At 43.1% G+C, this 13,087-nt stretch overlaps 1 protein-coding gene across 1 annotated transcript; it reads left to right on the forward strand.

Moving 5' to 3' along the window:
- Window positions 1-1,633: 1,633 nt before the first annotated feature.
- LOC117933245 lies at window positions 1,634-3,079 on the forward strand. Its single transcript, XM_034854629.1, has one exon. It carries the CDS (start codon window positions 1,634-1,636, stop codon window positions 3,077-3,079), a length of 1,446 nt encoding a protein of 481 aa, XP_034710520.1.
- The last annotated feature ends 10,008 nt before the right edge of the window (window positions 3,080-13,087 follow it).

A 13,087-nucleotide genomic window follows, 5' to 3' on the forward strand; every position in this document is an offset into this window, starting at 1 on the left:
CTCCTTTATTGCAATTTGATTGTGTTTGACATGCCACACTTTAAAATCACCTAGCCTACTTAGGTATCTATGATCAATCGATTAATTGCCATATTTCCGTCAACTTAGTCAGTAGAGACCTTTTTAGGGCTTAGAGGGGTGCTACCCTTTAAAGGTACCTTCCCAATAAGTAACCTGATCCCCGGATTTAGACTCGGGTTTTTCACAGACATGCTTTTTCCAAAAATTATGGAGTCATTTTTTTAGGGTTTTATTTCTTGTTTTATTTTTCCTTTCAAAAATAAAATAAAATAAGTGGCGACTTCGACTTTTCCAAAAGTTAATTTTTCACCAATAAAAAAGCGAGTCTCGCTGATCGAGTGGGGGCACACGTGAAAAATACGGGTCCACAAATTGGTGACTCAACTGGGGATTTTGAGAATCAAGCTTGAACACTAGTTAAGGAAAATGTGGCGTTTAATTGGTCGATTAGAGGGTACCCCATTTTTTCTAGGCAAGGTGATTCTATTTGCTTGCTCGATTGTTTTGCTATCTTGACATGTTTCATTGCCTTGGATGATCACTTGATTGCTTGCTCACTTCAGCATGATTCACTCTCACATATGCTAGATAGGACTTTGATTGTATGATACTTATCTTCTTGGTATGACTGCTTGTTGCATGACAACCCTTTCTCTTGCATGATTGTATGATTGCTTGTCTTTGTTCACTATCTCACTTTAGATCTTAGGTTTTTTTTTCGGATGCACCCGCATCCTTCATTATGCACTTTAGATTATCCCTGAGTGTTGAGAGATGGGAGAGCCTTCACCTTTAAGAAACCCCCTGGGAACGCAAGGAAGTGCATGTGTGGAGGTAATGACCACCTTGCATGGAAGCACCCCGTCTCCTTGGAGGCGTGCAGAGGGTTGCGTACTGCCGGAGGGTACGATCGCTTCTGCTAGGGATCCTTTGACCACACATTTTATCCTATAGAGCCACCTTAACCTTGTAGGTTAGCCTAGATCCAATTAAGATTTCATTCCTACACGTGGGTGCATCTGTGGACCTTCAAAGCTGCCTTGGTCATGATTGGATTCGGTTATCCCTTCCTTAGTCTCCTTTTGGTGTAATCAGAGGAGGGTATCAAATTGAGTGCATTTGGGCTATTTTCTGGCACACTTATCAGCTGATTCATACAGAGTCGCTTTTGTATCGCACCTTATCCAGTATTTCCATATTTGTAGGAGAGTTTACCATGACCAGTCTGGATTCGCCTTCATGGATTAGAGTTGGAAGCAGATTGACTAGAGTATCAGATCAGTTAGATCAGAGATCAGATCAGAGGGATATGGACTCACAGATAGTTACCGTTGACCAGTTTGTTGCGGCCATGGCTTCGATCCAGGAAGCTTTAGCTAGCCTTGGCCAAAGGATAGATGGGCAGCAAGCCCAACAGGTCCCAGTTTAGGAGGATACCTAGTTTGATACCACAGTACCACCACCACCTCCGCACAGTCAGCCAACACCACAGACTGTACCTTTTACTCTGCATAGTCAGACTAAGGTCACACCACCTCCTGCCATAGTACCTATCCCGATCTTAGAGGACCCACATGCTCGTATGGATAGACTTGAGCAGAAGTTGAGACAGATGAGGACTTCAGAGGGAGCTATTACTTGGGAGGATTTTGATGAAGCACCAGTGGCCAGTCTACCGGCCAAGTTCAGGATGCCTGAGATTGAGAGATACACAGGCATAGGATGCCCTTGCATCCATTTGAGACTCTATAGTACTGTTATGAGAGCCCACAGACTGGATGAGGCCCAGATGGTTATGCTTTTCCCTATGTCATTGAGCGGTGCTGCACAGCGTTGGTTCACTTCATTGGATGTATCACGCCGTAGGACTTGGGATGACTTAGCCCAGGAGTTTTTGAGACAGTTTGCATTTAACACAGTCATTGATGTTTCGAGGAGAGAGTTGGAGGCTTTGAGACAGAGGCCGGAGGAGTCAGTTACTTCATTTATCTCCTGCTGGAGGGAGAAGATTTCACAGATTATAGATCATCCTTCAGAGAGAGATCAGATTAGCATGATCATGAGGAGCTTACAACCTAGATTCGCTAGACACTTGATGGGATTTACTCATACGGATTTTGGATCTTTGGTACAGGCTTTGCATGGTATAGAGGAGGACATTGCTAGAGAATTATGGTCTGAGTCTTCCCCTACTGACTCTAAGGGGAAGAAGCCTTTAGGAGGACAGAGATCAGGAGATGTTGGTGCTATCAGTTCAGCAGGGATGAGGCCTCCTAGACGCTATCAGACAGTTGAGCAGACTCCTGGGTTCTACTATCCACTCTCACCTTATGCGCATTATAGGCCGCCTGCTCCTTCCAGACTTATGACTCCTACTTATCTGCATCTAGTCTCACAACCTGTTTTTGCTGCACACGTCACAGAGAGGCCTCCTACCCCATATACTCGACCCCGAGCTCCGCAGACCACTACTTATGTGCAGAGGCCACCACGTCAGTTTGCTCAATTGGGTATGCCTTTGAGTCAAGCTTTTCAGAAGCTCACAGAGGGTGGATTATTGACTCCATTAGCATCCGGGCCTTTACCCCAGCCCATACCACCTCGCTTTAGGATGGACTTACATTGTTCCTACCATCAGGGACCAGGGCATGACACGGACCATTGCACTGCTTTGAAACATGCTATTCAGGACTTGATAGACCAGGGTTCGGTTAACTTGGGGCAGCCAAGTGTAACCACGAACCCTCTTCCTGCTCATTCCACACACGCAGCGCCTCCATCTCCAGGAGATATTCATCACATGGACCTTGTAGAGGATGACAGTATACACATGTTGAGTTGGGATGATGGATTTCCCAAGTCATTTGTTTTGCATGATAGTTATGAGATTGATGGGGTTTCATTGGTCCCTCAGACTCCTGCACTATTTAGTTCGATCTCGGACGAGGCACCGTTCCAATTGACTCATCCTACACCCTTAGTTATCGGATGTCAGGATGCTTTTATCCCATTCACTTTATGGCTAGATAATGATGATTCAGAGGGGAGAGAGGTATAGATTGTGACTTGTAGTGGGAGGATAGCTCAGCCACCACCACCAGTAGTCAGACCATTTGAGGGTGCAGCCTCTCATGAGGAGGTTAGGAGAGAGGATGATGAGGTTTTGAGACAGCTATAGAGCACTCAGGCTCGCATTTCCATCTGGAGTTTATTATCATCATCCAGCACTCATAGAGATACTTTGATTCGAGCCTTGAGTCAGATCAAAGTAGAGATTACCACCACTCCTGAGAGATTGATTCATATGATGACGACAGGCAGGGCCACTTGCAATGTGTTTTCAGATGATGACTTGCCACCTGATGGTTTAGACCACGTGCGCCCTCTATACATCACAGTTGGATGTTCAGGCCGTAGAGTCCCATCTGTCCTACTGGACAACGGCTCAGCCCTGAATGTTTGCCCTTTAGCCACTGCTATAGCCCTTGGTTTCGCGCCTTCAGATTTTGGTCCTTCTACTCAAACAGTCAGGGCGTATGATAGCACCAAGAGGGAGGTTATAGGTACCTTGATGATTGATTTGCAGATTGGTCCAGCCACATTTTCCACTTTGTTCCAAGTTTTGAGGATTCTTACATCCTTTAACCTGCTACTAGGCCGACCATGGATTCATATAGCTGGAGCTATTCCTTCTTCCCTTCATCAGAAGGTGAAGTTTATTCATGATGGGCAGGTCATCACAGTGCGGTCTACCAGAGATATATTTGCCGCTTCTGAGCCAGTACTTCAGATCAGTCATAGTGAGGATGACCTACTCTTGACTGGGTTTACTTTTGATGAGATACAGACTCTCGAGATTGAGGATTTTTGTAGAGATTTTGTAGCTATGTCTTTTGATCAGCATAGTAGCACAGTGGTCCTTAATATGATGAGGGGTATGACCTTTCTACCCGGCATAGGGTTAGGACAACGTCAGTAGGGACCGAGCGAGTTCATAGCTACCATTGACCATGATACGACATTTGGACTTGGATTCATCCCTACTGAGGCCGATTACCGTTACATGGCGCAGCTGCGCAAGGAGAGGGTGAAAGCCTGTTTGTCCCACACACCATTTGATTATCCCATTCGACCATATATGATGAGTTTGGCCGACTACTTCGTCAGAGGATCAGAGATTTGACCTCGTCTAGAGGTGATTGATAGTATGGTTCATATAGATAGAGAGACCGAGCTTCAGCATCTATTTCACCAGCTACAGTTGAGTGATGGGGTTCCCGACACTTCTTTCCCTATGGCGATTACTCCCACGTCTTCGGATCGAGCTAGCATGTTGTCTCTATGCTTTCCAGAGGAGATCACTAGTGATGGGGTGATTGTTGATCCTACTGAGAAGATTGATGGAGTTGTTCCCCATGATGAGTACCGTGATGAGATGGACATGATGACCATGAGCCAGATTACTAGCATTGTTCAGCTTCTTTCACCATTTGATATGTTTGGGGTGTCTACCATTGAGATTCTTGAGAGAACCCAGACTTTTCCTGTTCCAGAGCTTCTAGAGGATGATAGTAGTTTGTTTGAGGGCACTGTTAGCCCAATTGAGGGAGCATTCGACCTTGTGGACCCACATCTTTCTTTTGATGTTTTATCAGGATTTGTCTCCCACTCTGACGATGTTACTATTGCTTCATTTATGGATTTGAGCATTTTTTAGTATTCGCCTATCTCTTGTGATAGTATCTCTATATCTGCACCCCACCCACCCATCTCACAGATATTTGATATAGATGATGAGGTTGCACAGCCCGGTTCAGATAGGGACTCTTTTGATCATGACTTCGATCTCGTGGATGAAAGAGTTTCACCTACTACAGAGAATGTTGAGATTGTTAATTTTGGCACAAAGGATCAGCCTAGAGAGCTGAAGATTGGTTCACCCATATCTACAGATGAGAGAGATAGACTTATTCATTTAGTCAGGTCATACTTGGATGTCTTTGCATGGTCTTATGAGGACATGCCAGGTCTCGATCCCTCTATAGTCCAGCACCATTTACCTACCCTACCACATACCAGACCAGTTAAGCAGAAATTGAGATGGTTGCATCCACGTTAGAGTCTGCAGGTAAAAGAGGAGATTCAGAAACAGCTCAGTGTTGGGTTCATATCATTGGTTGAGTATCCAAAGTAGTTGGCTAATGTTGTCCCTGTTCCCAAAAAGGATGGCAAAGTTAGGGTTTGTGTTGACTTCAGAGATCTTAATAAAGCTAGCCCTAAAGATGACTTTCCCCTTTCACACATTGATTTGTTGGTTGATAGCACCACAAGCCATTCAATGTTGTCTTTCATGGATGGGTTTTCAGGGTATAATAAGATTTTGATGGCTCCAGAGGATATGGAGAAGACAGCCTTTATTACTGAGTGGGGTACCTACTGTTACAGGGTTATGCCATTTGGGTTGAAGAACGCAGGAGCCACTTATCAGAGAGCCGCTACTACTTTGTTTCATGACATGATGCATAAGGATGTTGAATTTTATGTGGATGATATGATTGTGAAATCCTGAGGTAGAGCAGATCACCTAGATACTCTAGAGAGATTCTTTGAGAGGATCCGGAAGTTTAGATTGAGGCTGAATCCCAAGAAGTACACCTTTGGAGTGACTTCTGGGAAATTACTGTGGCATATGGTCAGTGAGCGAGGCATAGAGGTCGACCCAGATAAAATCAAAGCCATACTTGACATGCCTGCACCGAAGACTGAGAAAGAGATCAGGAGTTTTCTAGGCAGATTACAGTACATCAATCGATTCATAGCCAGATTGACAGACATATGTGAGCCTATCTTTCGTCTTTTGAGAAAGAACCAGCCAACAGTTTGGAATGATGACTGTCAGTTTGCATTTGAGAAGATCAAGGAGTATTTGCTTTCTCCTCCTGTTTTAGTGCCTCCTACGCCAGGACATCCACTTCTTCTATATTTGTCAGTTTCAAACATGGCCTTAGGATGTATGTTAGCTCAGATTGATGACTCAGGAAAAGAGCGAGCTATTTACTACCTGAGTAAGAGGATGTTGGAGTATGAGATGAGATATGTTATGATTGAGCGCCTTTGCCTAGCATTAGTTTGGGCTACCAAGAGATTGAGGCATTACATGATAGAGCATTCAGTGCATTTGATATCCCGCCTAGACCTGTTGAGATTCTTGTTTGATAGACCTGCATTGACTGGCAGATTGATGAGATGGCTTGTACTTTTGACAGAGTTTGATATCCAGTATGTTTCTCAGAAGTCTATTAAGGGAAGTATTGTCGCCGATCACCTAGCCTCACTACCGACATCTGAGGATAGACCAGTTGATGATGACTTTCCAGATGAGGAGTTTGTTGCTATGACCAGCTTATCAGGATGGTGCATGTACTTCGATGGTGCAGCCAATCAGTCAGGGTATGGGATAGGTGTTCTGTTGGTATCCCCTCAGGGTGATCATATTCTGAGATCTGTTCGTTTGGCATTCCATGATCTACATCCTATCACGAATAACATAGTTGAGTATGAGGCTTGCATCCTGGGTTTAGACTGCATTGGAGCTTGGCATTAGACAGATAGAGGTATTTGGTGACTCTAATTTGGTACTCAGACAGATTCAGGGAGACTGGAAGACTAGGGACGTGAAGCTTAGGCCATATCATGCTTATTTAGAGTTGTTGGTTGCAAGATTTGATGACTTGAGATATGTTCATCTACCTAGAGCGCAAAACCGATTTGCTGATGCCTTAGCTACTTTAGCTTCCTCCGTGGACATTCCGATTGATGTAGTCATACGTCCATTGCTGATTGAGTTGAGGTCTACACCCGCCTATTGTTGTTTGATTGGAGAGACAGAGGTCCAGGATGATCTACCTTGGTATCATGACATTTATCAGTTCCTTAGATCTGGCACATACCCTAAGGTAGCCACTGCCAAGGATCGGAGAGCATTGAGGCATCTGACCACTGGATTTGTGATTTGCGGAGATACCTTATACAGACAATCAGCTGATGGTATGCTTCTGTTGTGTTTAGATAGAGCCTCTACAGATCGAGTGATGAGAGAGGTTCATGCAGGAGTTTGTGGTCCGCATATGGGAGGACACATGCTAGCTCGTAAGATTATGAGGACGGGCTATTTCTGGTTGATTATGGAGACAGATTGTTGTCGGTTTGTTCAGAAATGCCCAGAGTGTCAGATTCATGGTGATCTCATTCATGCACCACCATCAGAGTTACACGCTTTGACCTCGCCATGGCTTCAGTATGGGGTATTGATATTATTGGGAAGGTTTCACCAAAATCTTCCAGTGGTCATCAGTTCATCATGGTTGCCATAGATTATTTCACCAAGTGGGTGGAAGCCGCATCATATGCGAGGTTGACACCTGCTAGGGTTGCTAGTTTCATCAGATCACACATCATTTGCCGTTATGGGGTTCCTCATGAGTTGATTTCCAACAGAGGGGTGCATTTCCGAGCTGAGGTAGACACTTTGTTGTAGGAGTATGGCATCCGACATCATAGATCTTCTGCATATAGGCCACAGACCAATGGGGCAGTAGAGGCTGCGAATAAGAATATTAAGAGGATTTTGAGGAAGATGGTTGAAAATTCTTGAGATTGGTCGGAGAAACTCCCTTTTGCATTGTGGGCATACCGTACCTCTTTTTGTACCTCCACATGAGCTACACCTTACTCTCTAGTGTATGGTATGTAGGTTGTTTTGCCAGTCGAGACAGAGATGGGTTCATTGAGAGTAGACCTGGAGCAGCAGATTTCTGAGACAGAGTGGGCTCAGGCTCGATTTGATTAGCTTAACCTTTTAGATGAGAGGAGATTGAGAGCAGCAGATCATGTTCAAGCCTATTAGAGAAAGATGGCTCGTGCCTCCAGGAAACGAGTTAAGCCTAGACCATTGCAAAAAGGGGACTTAGTTTTGAGGATTCTCAGAGGCTTGATTGGAGACCCTAGAGGAAAGTTTAGACCTAGTTGGAGTGGACCTTATGTTATCCGAGAGTTGACCCTAGAAGGGGCTACATGGTTGACAGACTTAGATGGAAACCAATTTTCAGAGCCTACCAATGTGGATCAGCTAAAGAAGTATTATGTTTGAGACCGTGGTCGCAGGATGGGTGGCCATCATTTCGGTTAGCCTCATACTTTATCACCTCTATATATTAGACCATTGCTAGCCCATTGAGCTTCGTGTGGTATGTTATAGCCTTATTTCTTTCTTATATCTTTGATTACCATTTCTATACCAGGGTTGGGGCCCTTTGATGTATATGCATGCTTTGCTAGGAAAGTCTCATGTGCTTTAGACTTATAGGTTTATCTTCTCATTTTGTTACCATCCTCTTATCACCCTGTTTGTTCTATTTTGTTACCATCCTCTTATCATCCTCTTATCACCCTATTTGTTCTATTTTATTATTTGCTTCATCTTATCTATTCTCTTCCCTGGGTTGATGATTCTTCACGTCTTAGTGCAAAGAAGGCAGTCATATCACTCCATCCATCCCCTCATTTGGCATTGATTCAGAGATTTTAGTTTGAGAGGTTTGTCTCATGGGTTGGGGTTCATGTTTTCATCAGTGGTCTGTTGAGCCACTTTTGTTATGCATTTGGAGTGTTAGGGATTCATGTGAGAGTTATATGGTATCCTATGCTTCTTGGACTATGGTTGATATGTATTAGGTATGAGAGATGAGCAACCTCTTACTAGGGTCTCCGGATCATTGTCTTATCCATCATTCCATCATTGGTGATATGACTTTCCTTTATTTTACTGACATGGGTTAATCATCATCTATTCTACTTTCTCATTGCCTTCTTTTGTATCCCACTACCTCTTTCCAGATATTCATTCCACCTTTTATCTATTCCCTATATATTGATACACATTTCTGATTCGATACTTTCTTCACATCATTCACATGTTTCATTGATGGTTTAACCACCCATCATTTCTCTCATTTCGCCATTGACATTTCCTTTGGTTACTTTTAAGCCCATGGCTCATGAGATTTTTTTTCTATGCATTGCATCTTATACACGAGGGTATGGGTTTGATCATTGGGTATTTGAGCCTAGTTTCCTTTCATTTCTTTCACCCTATCACCTTGGCTTACGTTACATCCCGTGTCTTAAGACCACCCTGAGGCAATGAGATCAGATGTTATCTTTGACAGTCTTCACTTGGACAGGTTTTTGTAGATTGGTTGAAGTATGGTCGTTACTATGTTATCTTTTATGAAAGATACTTTTGGAAGCATTTGGTCTCTCTCTTGCTCGGCATATTCCCCTTTCATTTGGTTAAATTGAGCCCCTAGTGGAGCACTTTCTTTGAGTTTGGTCATTTTCACCGATCAGAGATCCCTAGTAGGGTATGTTGAGATTATATCAGTTCTAGTGGAGCATCGTTGAGCCCCTAGTGTTTCCATTTGCGGAGTATTTCTGAGATAGACTAGTGGATTATTACTGAGTTGGAGGCAGTTTTCAGTGCAGTGTATAGATTTGGCATACTGGGACATATTTCCCCATTTTGAGGTTACCAGATTCATGTTGGATACAGTCAGGGATTCATTAGAGACGTGCTTCTACTCCTGAGATTACCACATCCTTCATCATTTTGGCTATTCATTTGAGGTTGGATTTAGAGTGTCTCCCTTGAGGCATTGGTCGGTACTTTATTCTGACTTCCTAGCAGATTATTGTTGAGTTGAGGACAGTTGATTGATGATGTTGGATTCACCCTTTGGTTGTGCATTAGATATTCACACTTGGGCATATCCCCCCTTTTTCTGAGATTCTTATCTGTTATTGGACGGCATGACTATCGTTATTCATGGTTATAGAGATGTTTGGTTGATTTTGACAAACTCTTTATTATGCATTAGATTATCCACACTGGGGCATTTTCCCCTCTCCTCGATGAGATTGTGTTTAGGCAGTGGTACGAGGATGGATGATCATTGTTTGTTGTTCGCCTCACGACTTTGACATCAGATCTTATACTGGGGCATATTTCCCCCATTTTCTTTGAGTATCCTTGAGATTGAGACAGTGGCTAGTTTGATTTTAGATTGAGTACTAGCCCAGAGCTTCCGATGATTGACTGTATCAGGACCCCCCTATATGGATTTGTTGAGATAGAGATGGATCACATCAGATTTCACCTGAGGAGCATGGGTGGATCCTTTATCTAGATGTTCATGATGGATTTGTTTTCGATCATCATTGTTATCTTGTCGATTGGGTTATCCAGATGAGAACCATTTTGTGCACTTTGAGATTCGTCGACATAGCAGTTTTTCAGACATAGAGGCCTTCTTCAGTTTTGACTTCTTAGAGGTTTGTCATGATGTATTGGTTCTCGACCCATTGATTCTAGCAGATGATTAGTTTACTGGTTGTTTCAGCAGTGTGAGCACCCTAGATACTGGGGCATATTTCCCTTCTTGGTTTCAGTAGTCCGACCCTTGACATTTTGAGTATATGGCTTTGAGCCAATTTATTTCATGTCCACTTTCGAGTTGGTCTTCTCTGTTATTCCCTTCTAGGCCCTAAGCCTCGTAGCCCTGAGTTATTCATTCCTTCTAGACCCCGAGTCTTATAGCCCTGAGCATTCTTCTTCCTTTGGGCCTTGAGCCTAGTAGCCCTGAGCTATCCTTTTTTTTAGGCCCTGAGCCTCGTAGCCTTGAGCTATCCATTCCTTCTAAACCCTGAGTCTTATAGCCCTGAGCTATCATTTTTCCCTTAGGCCTTGAGCCTGGTAGCCTTAAGCTATCATTTCCTATAAACCCGGAGTCTTTCCAGCTCTTAGCTGAGCTTTCATCATTTGGTTGCCCATGAGTGGTTTGACCTGGAGTTTGCGTATCACATTCTCCTTTTAGCCAATCAGTCATAGAGCCCGGAGCTCATAGCCCTGAGCTATTCATCGTAACCCCAAGTTACTCATCGTATTATGACCCAGAGTCATTCATTCCATCTATAGCCCTGAGCTATTCATCGTACCCCGAATTACTCATTGCATCATGACTAAGAGTCATTCATAGCACCCCAAGCCCTGAGCACATGACCCGAAGTCATTTGCATCATTCACATCCCTGAGATGTTTCGTTTTCATCATTCTAGCCACTTGTGAGTGGCCTCGACCCGGCACCTTGAGTCGAAAATATCCTGATCGGCTATCTATTTAGAGCCCAGAGCTCTCGACCTAGAGTCATTTTCCATTTTGACCCAGAGTCGTTCTTTCCTATTTAGAGCCTGGAGCTCTCGACCCAGAGTTATTTTCCATTTATGACCCAGAGTCATTTCTTTTCCATTTAGAACCTAGGGCTCTCGACCTAGAGTCGTTTTCCATCTTGACCCAGAGTCATTCTTTCCAATTAGAGCCCTGAGCTCATGACCCAAAGTCTTTTATCCTATTTTAGATCCAGAGTCGTTCACCTTATCCATGATCCAGAGTCATTCATATCATCCATGACTTTGAATCATCCTTTTCACCTCTTTCCATCTTTGTGCTACTCATCACATGCCTTCTCTCTTTATTGTCATTTCCCCCCACATAGAGTTATCCCATCCATGTCATTGAGACCCCATCTTTTGATCTTACCTCTTCATGTGCTAGGACAAAATCTCTGGTCCTTCTTTAATTCTTCAGTATAGTTCATTTCATTTCGCTCATTGCTCGCGTTTCTACTCACATTCTCTACACTCGTGATCTATACCGAAGAAGGGCATATTTGTAGACCCTCAATTTTGTCCCTTTAGCACATATCTTTAAATTTGTTTTCAGTGCTCCACAGTAACTCCTTAGTGGCCCATTATTACTCGTATAACTTACCCTTTTCTAAGCCACCTCGGAGATTTTGGATGAGGGATTATCTGACCCCTTATTGTGACTCTTAGCAGCCCTAATTTAGACTTAGGCTTTTTTTTCGTTCATTTTTATGATAGCTTTTAGGTACACTTGGCCCATTAGGCACCGCTCTAGGCCCATTTAGACACACTTGGCCCAGTAAGCACTTTTAGACTCACTTTTTGTGTGATTTGCATGGCCCGCATAGGATTGACTATTTTATTCAATTATTTTGTTTTACTTTATTTATTTTTATTTTATTTTAATCTTTGATAGGTTGCAAGATTGCTAACTCTTTTTGTTTTTATTCTCTATATTTTCGTTTTTCTATTGTTTGATAAGAGAATAGGGGCTACTATTCAACTCTCACTAAGGTATGTGCACTCAAAAAGGTAAGAGAAATATTTTATGAGGAAAAAGGAATTAATGTGGTTGCATACATATGGTAAGAGAAGATCCTGCATGAGAGGGGGGAGCATTCTGATTTTTGAAAAAGGAAGGGAAATAGAAGAAAGGAAAGTGGATTCTCTTGAGCAGATTGAGTTTGAGAGGCTGATACGAATATAAGGAGAAAAGGAAAAGAACAAGGGAGGGGGGGAAGGGGTGTGCATGAGAGGATCGTCGGAAGGGAGGCATAGAAGAGAGGGATGATTCATGCCTAATTGGTGTCTCAGCTGATTCGTGTCCAGCTGGTGCTCCTTGATGGCGGGAGTAATCAACAAAATTTATAACCTATAACACCATGAACTAGGGTAGCAAAGAAAAAGCTACTATAGCATAATGGCTCTAGGATCGTTCACTGGGAAGGGTACTCAAACTAAAAATGATACCAATTCAAAGTGAATTGGTGCTGTTTCATTTCAAGATTAGCTTAAGAAATAAAACACAAACTTTGGTTGAAAAAGGTTTGGACTTAGATTAACAACACAGCAAGTGATGAAAATTACTTAAAGAGAAAAGCATTCCTTGGAGATTCAGGCTTACAGGGGAGGTTCCTCATGCAATAGCATAGCTCCGGTCAGTTGGTTCAATTCCTCACATTAGAGAATTAACATAAAGTCAATTCTCTAACAGGTGCTGCACAAATGCATCCCTCAATTGGATTTCAGCTTTAATTCTCTCACTGATGCAACTTGCAATGGTTCGAGCCTCTCACTTAGCCTTTAC

This window comes from Vitis riparia, chromosome 16 (genome assembly GCF_004353265.1).
Source record: "Vitis riparia cultivar Riparia Gloire de Montpellier isolate 1030 chromosome 16, EGFV_Vit.rip_1.0, whole genome shotgun sequence".
Classification (NCBI taxonomy): Eukaryota; Viridiplantae; Streptophyta; class Magnoliopsida; order Vitales; family Vitaceae; genus Vitis; species Vitis riparia.

Coding starts and splice junctions, on each gene's coding strand:
- LOC117933245 (XM_034854629.1), top strand. CDS start 1,634: ATGAGGACTTCAGAGGGAGCTATTACTTGGGAGGATTTTGATGAAGCA.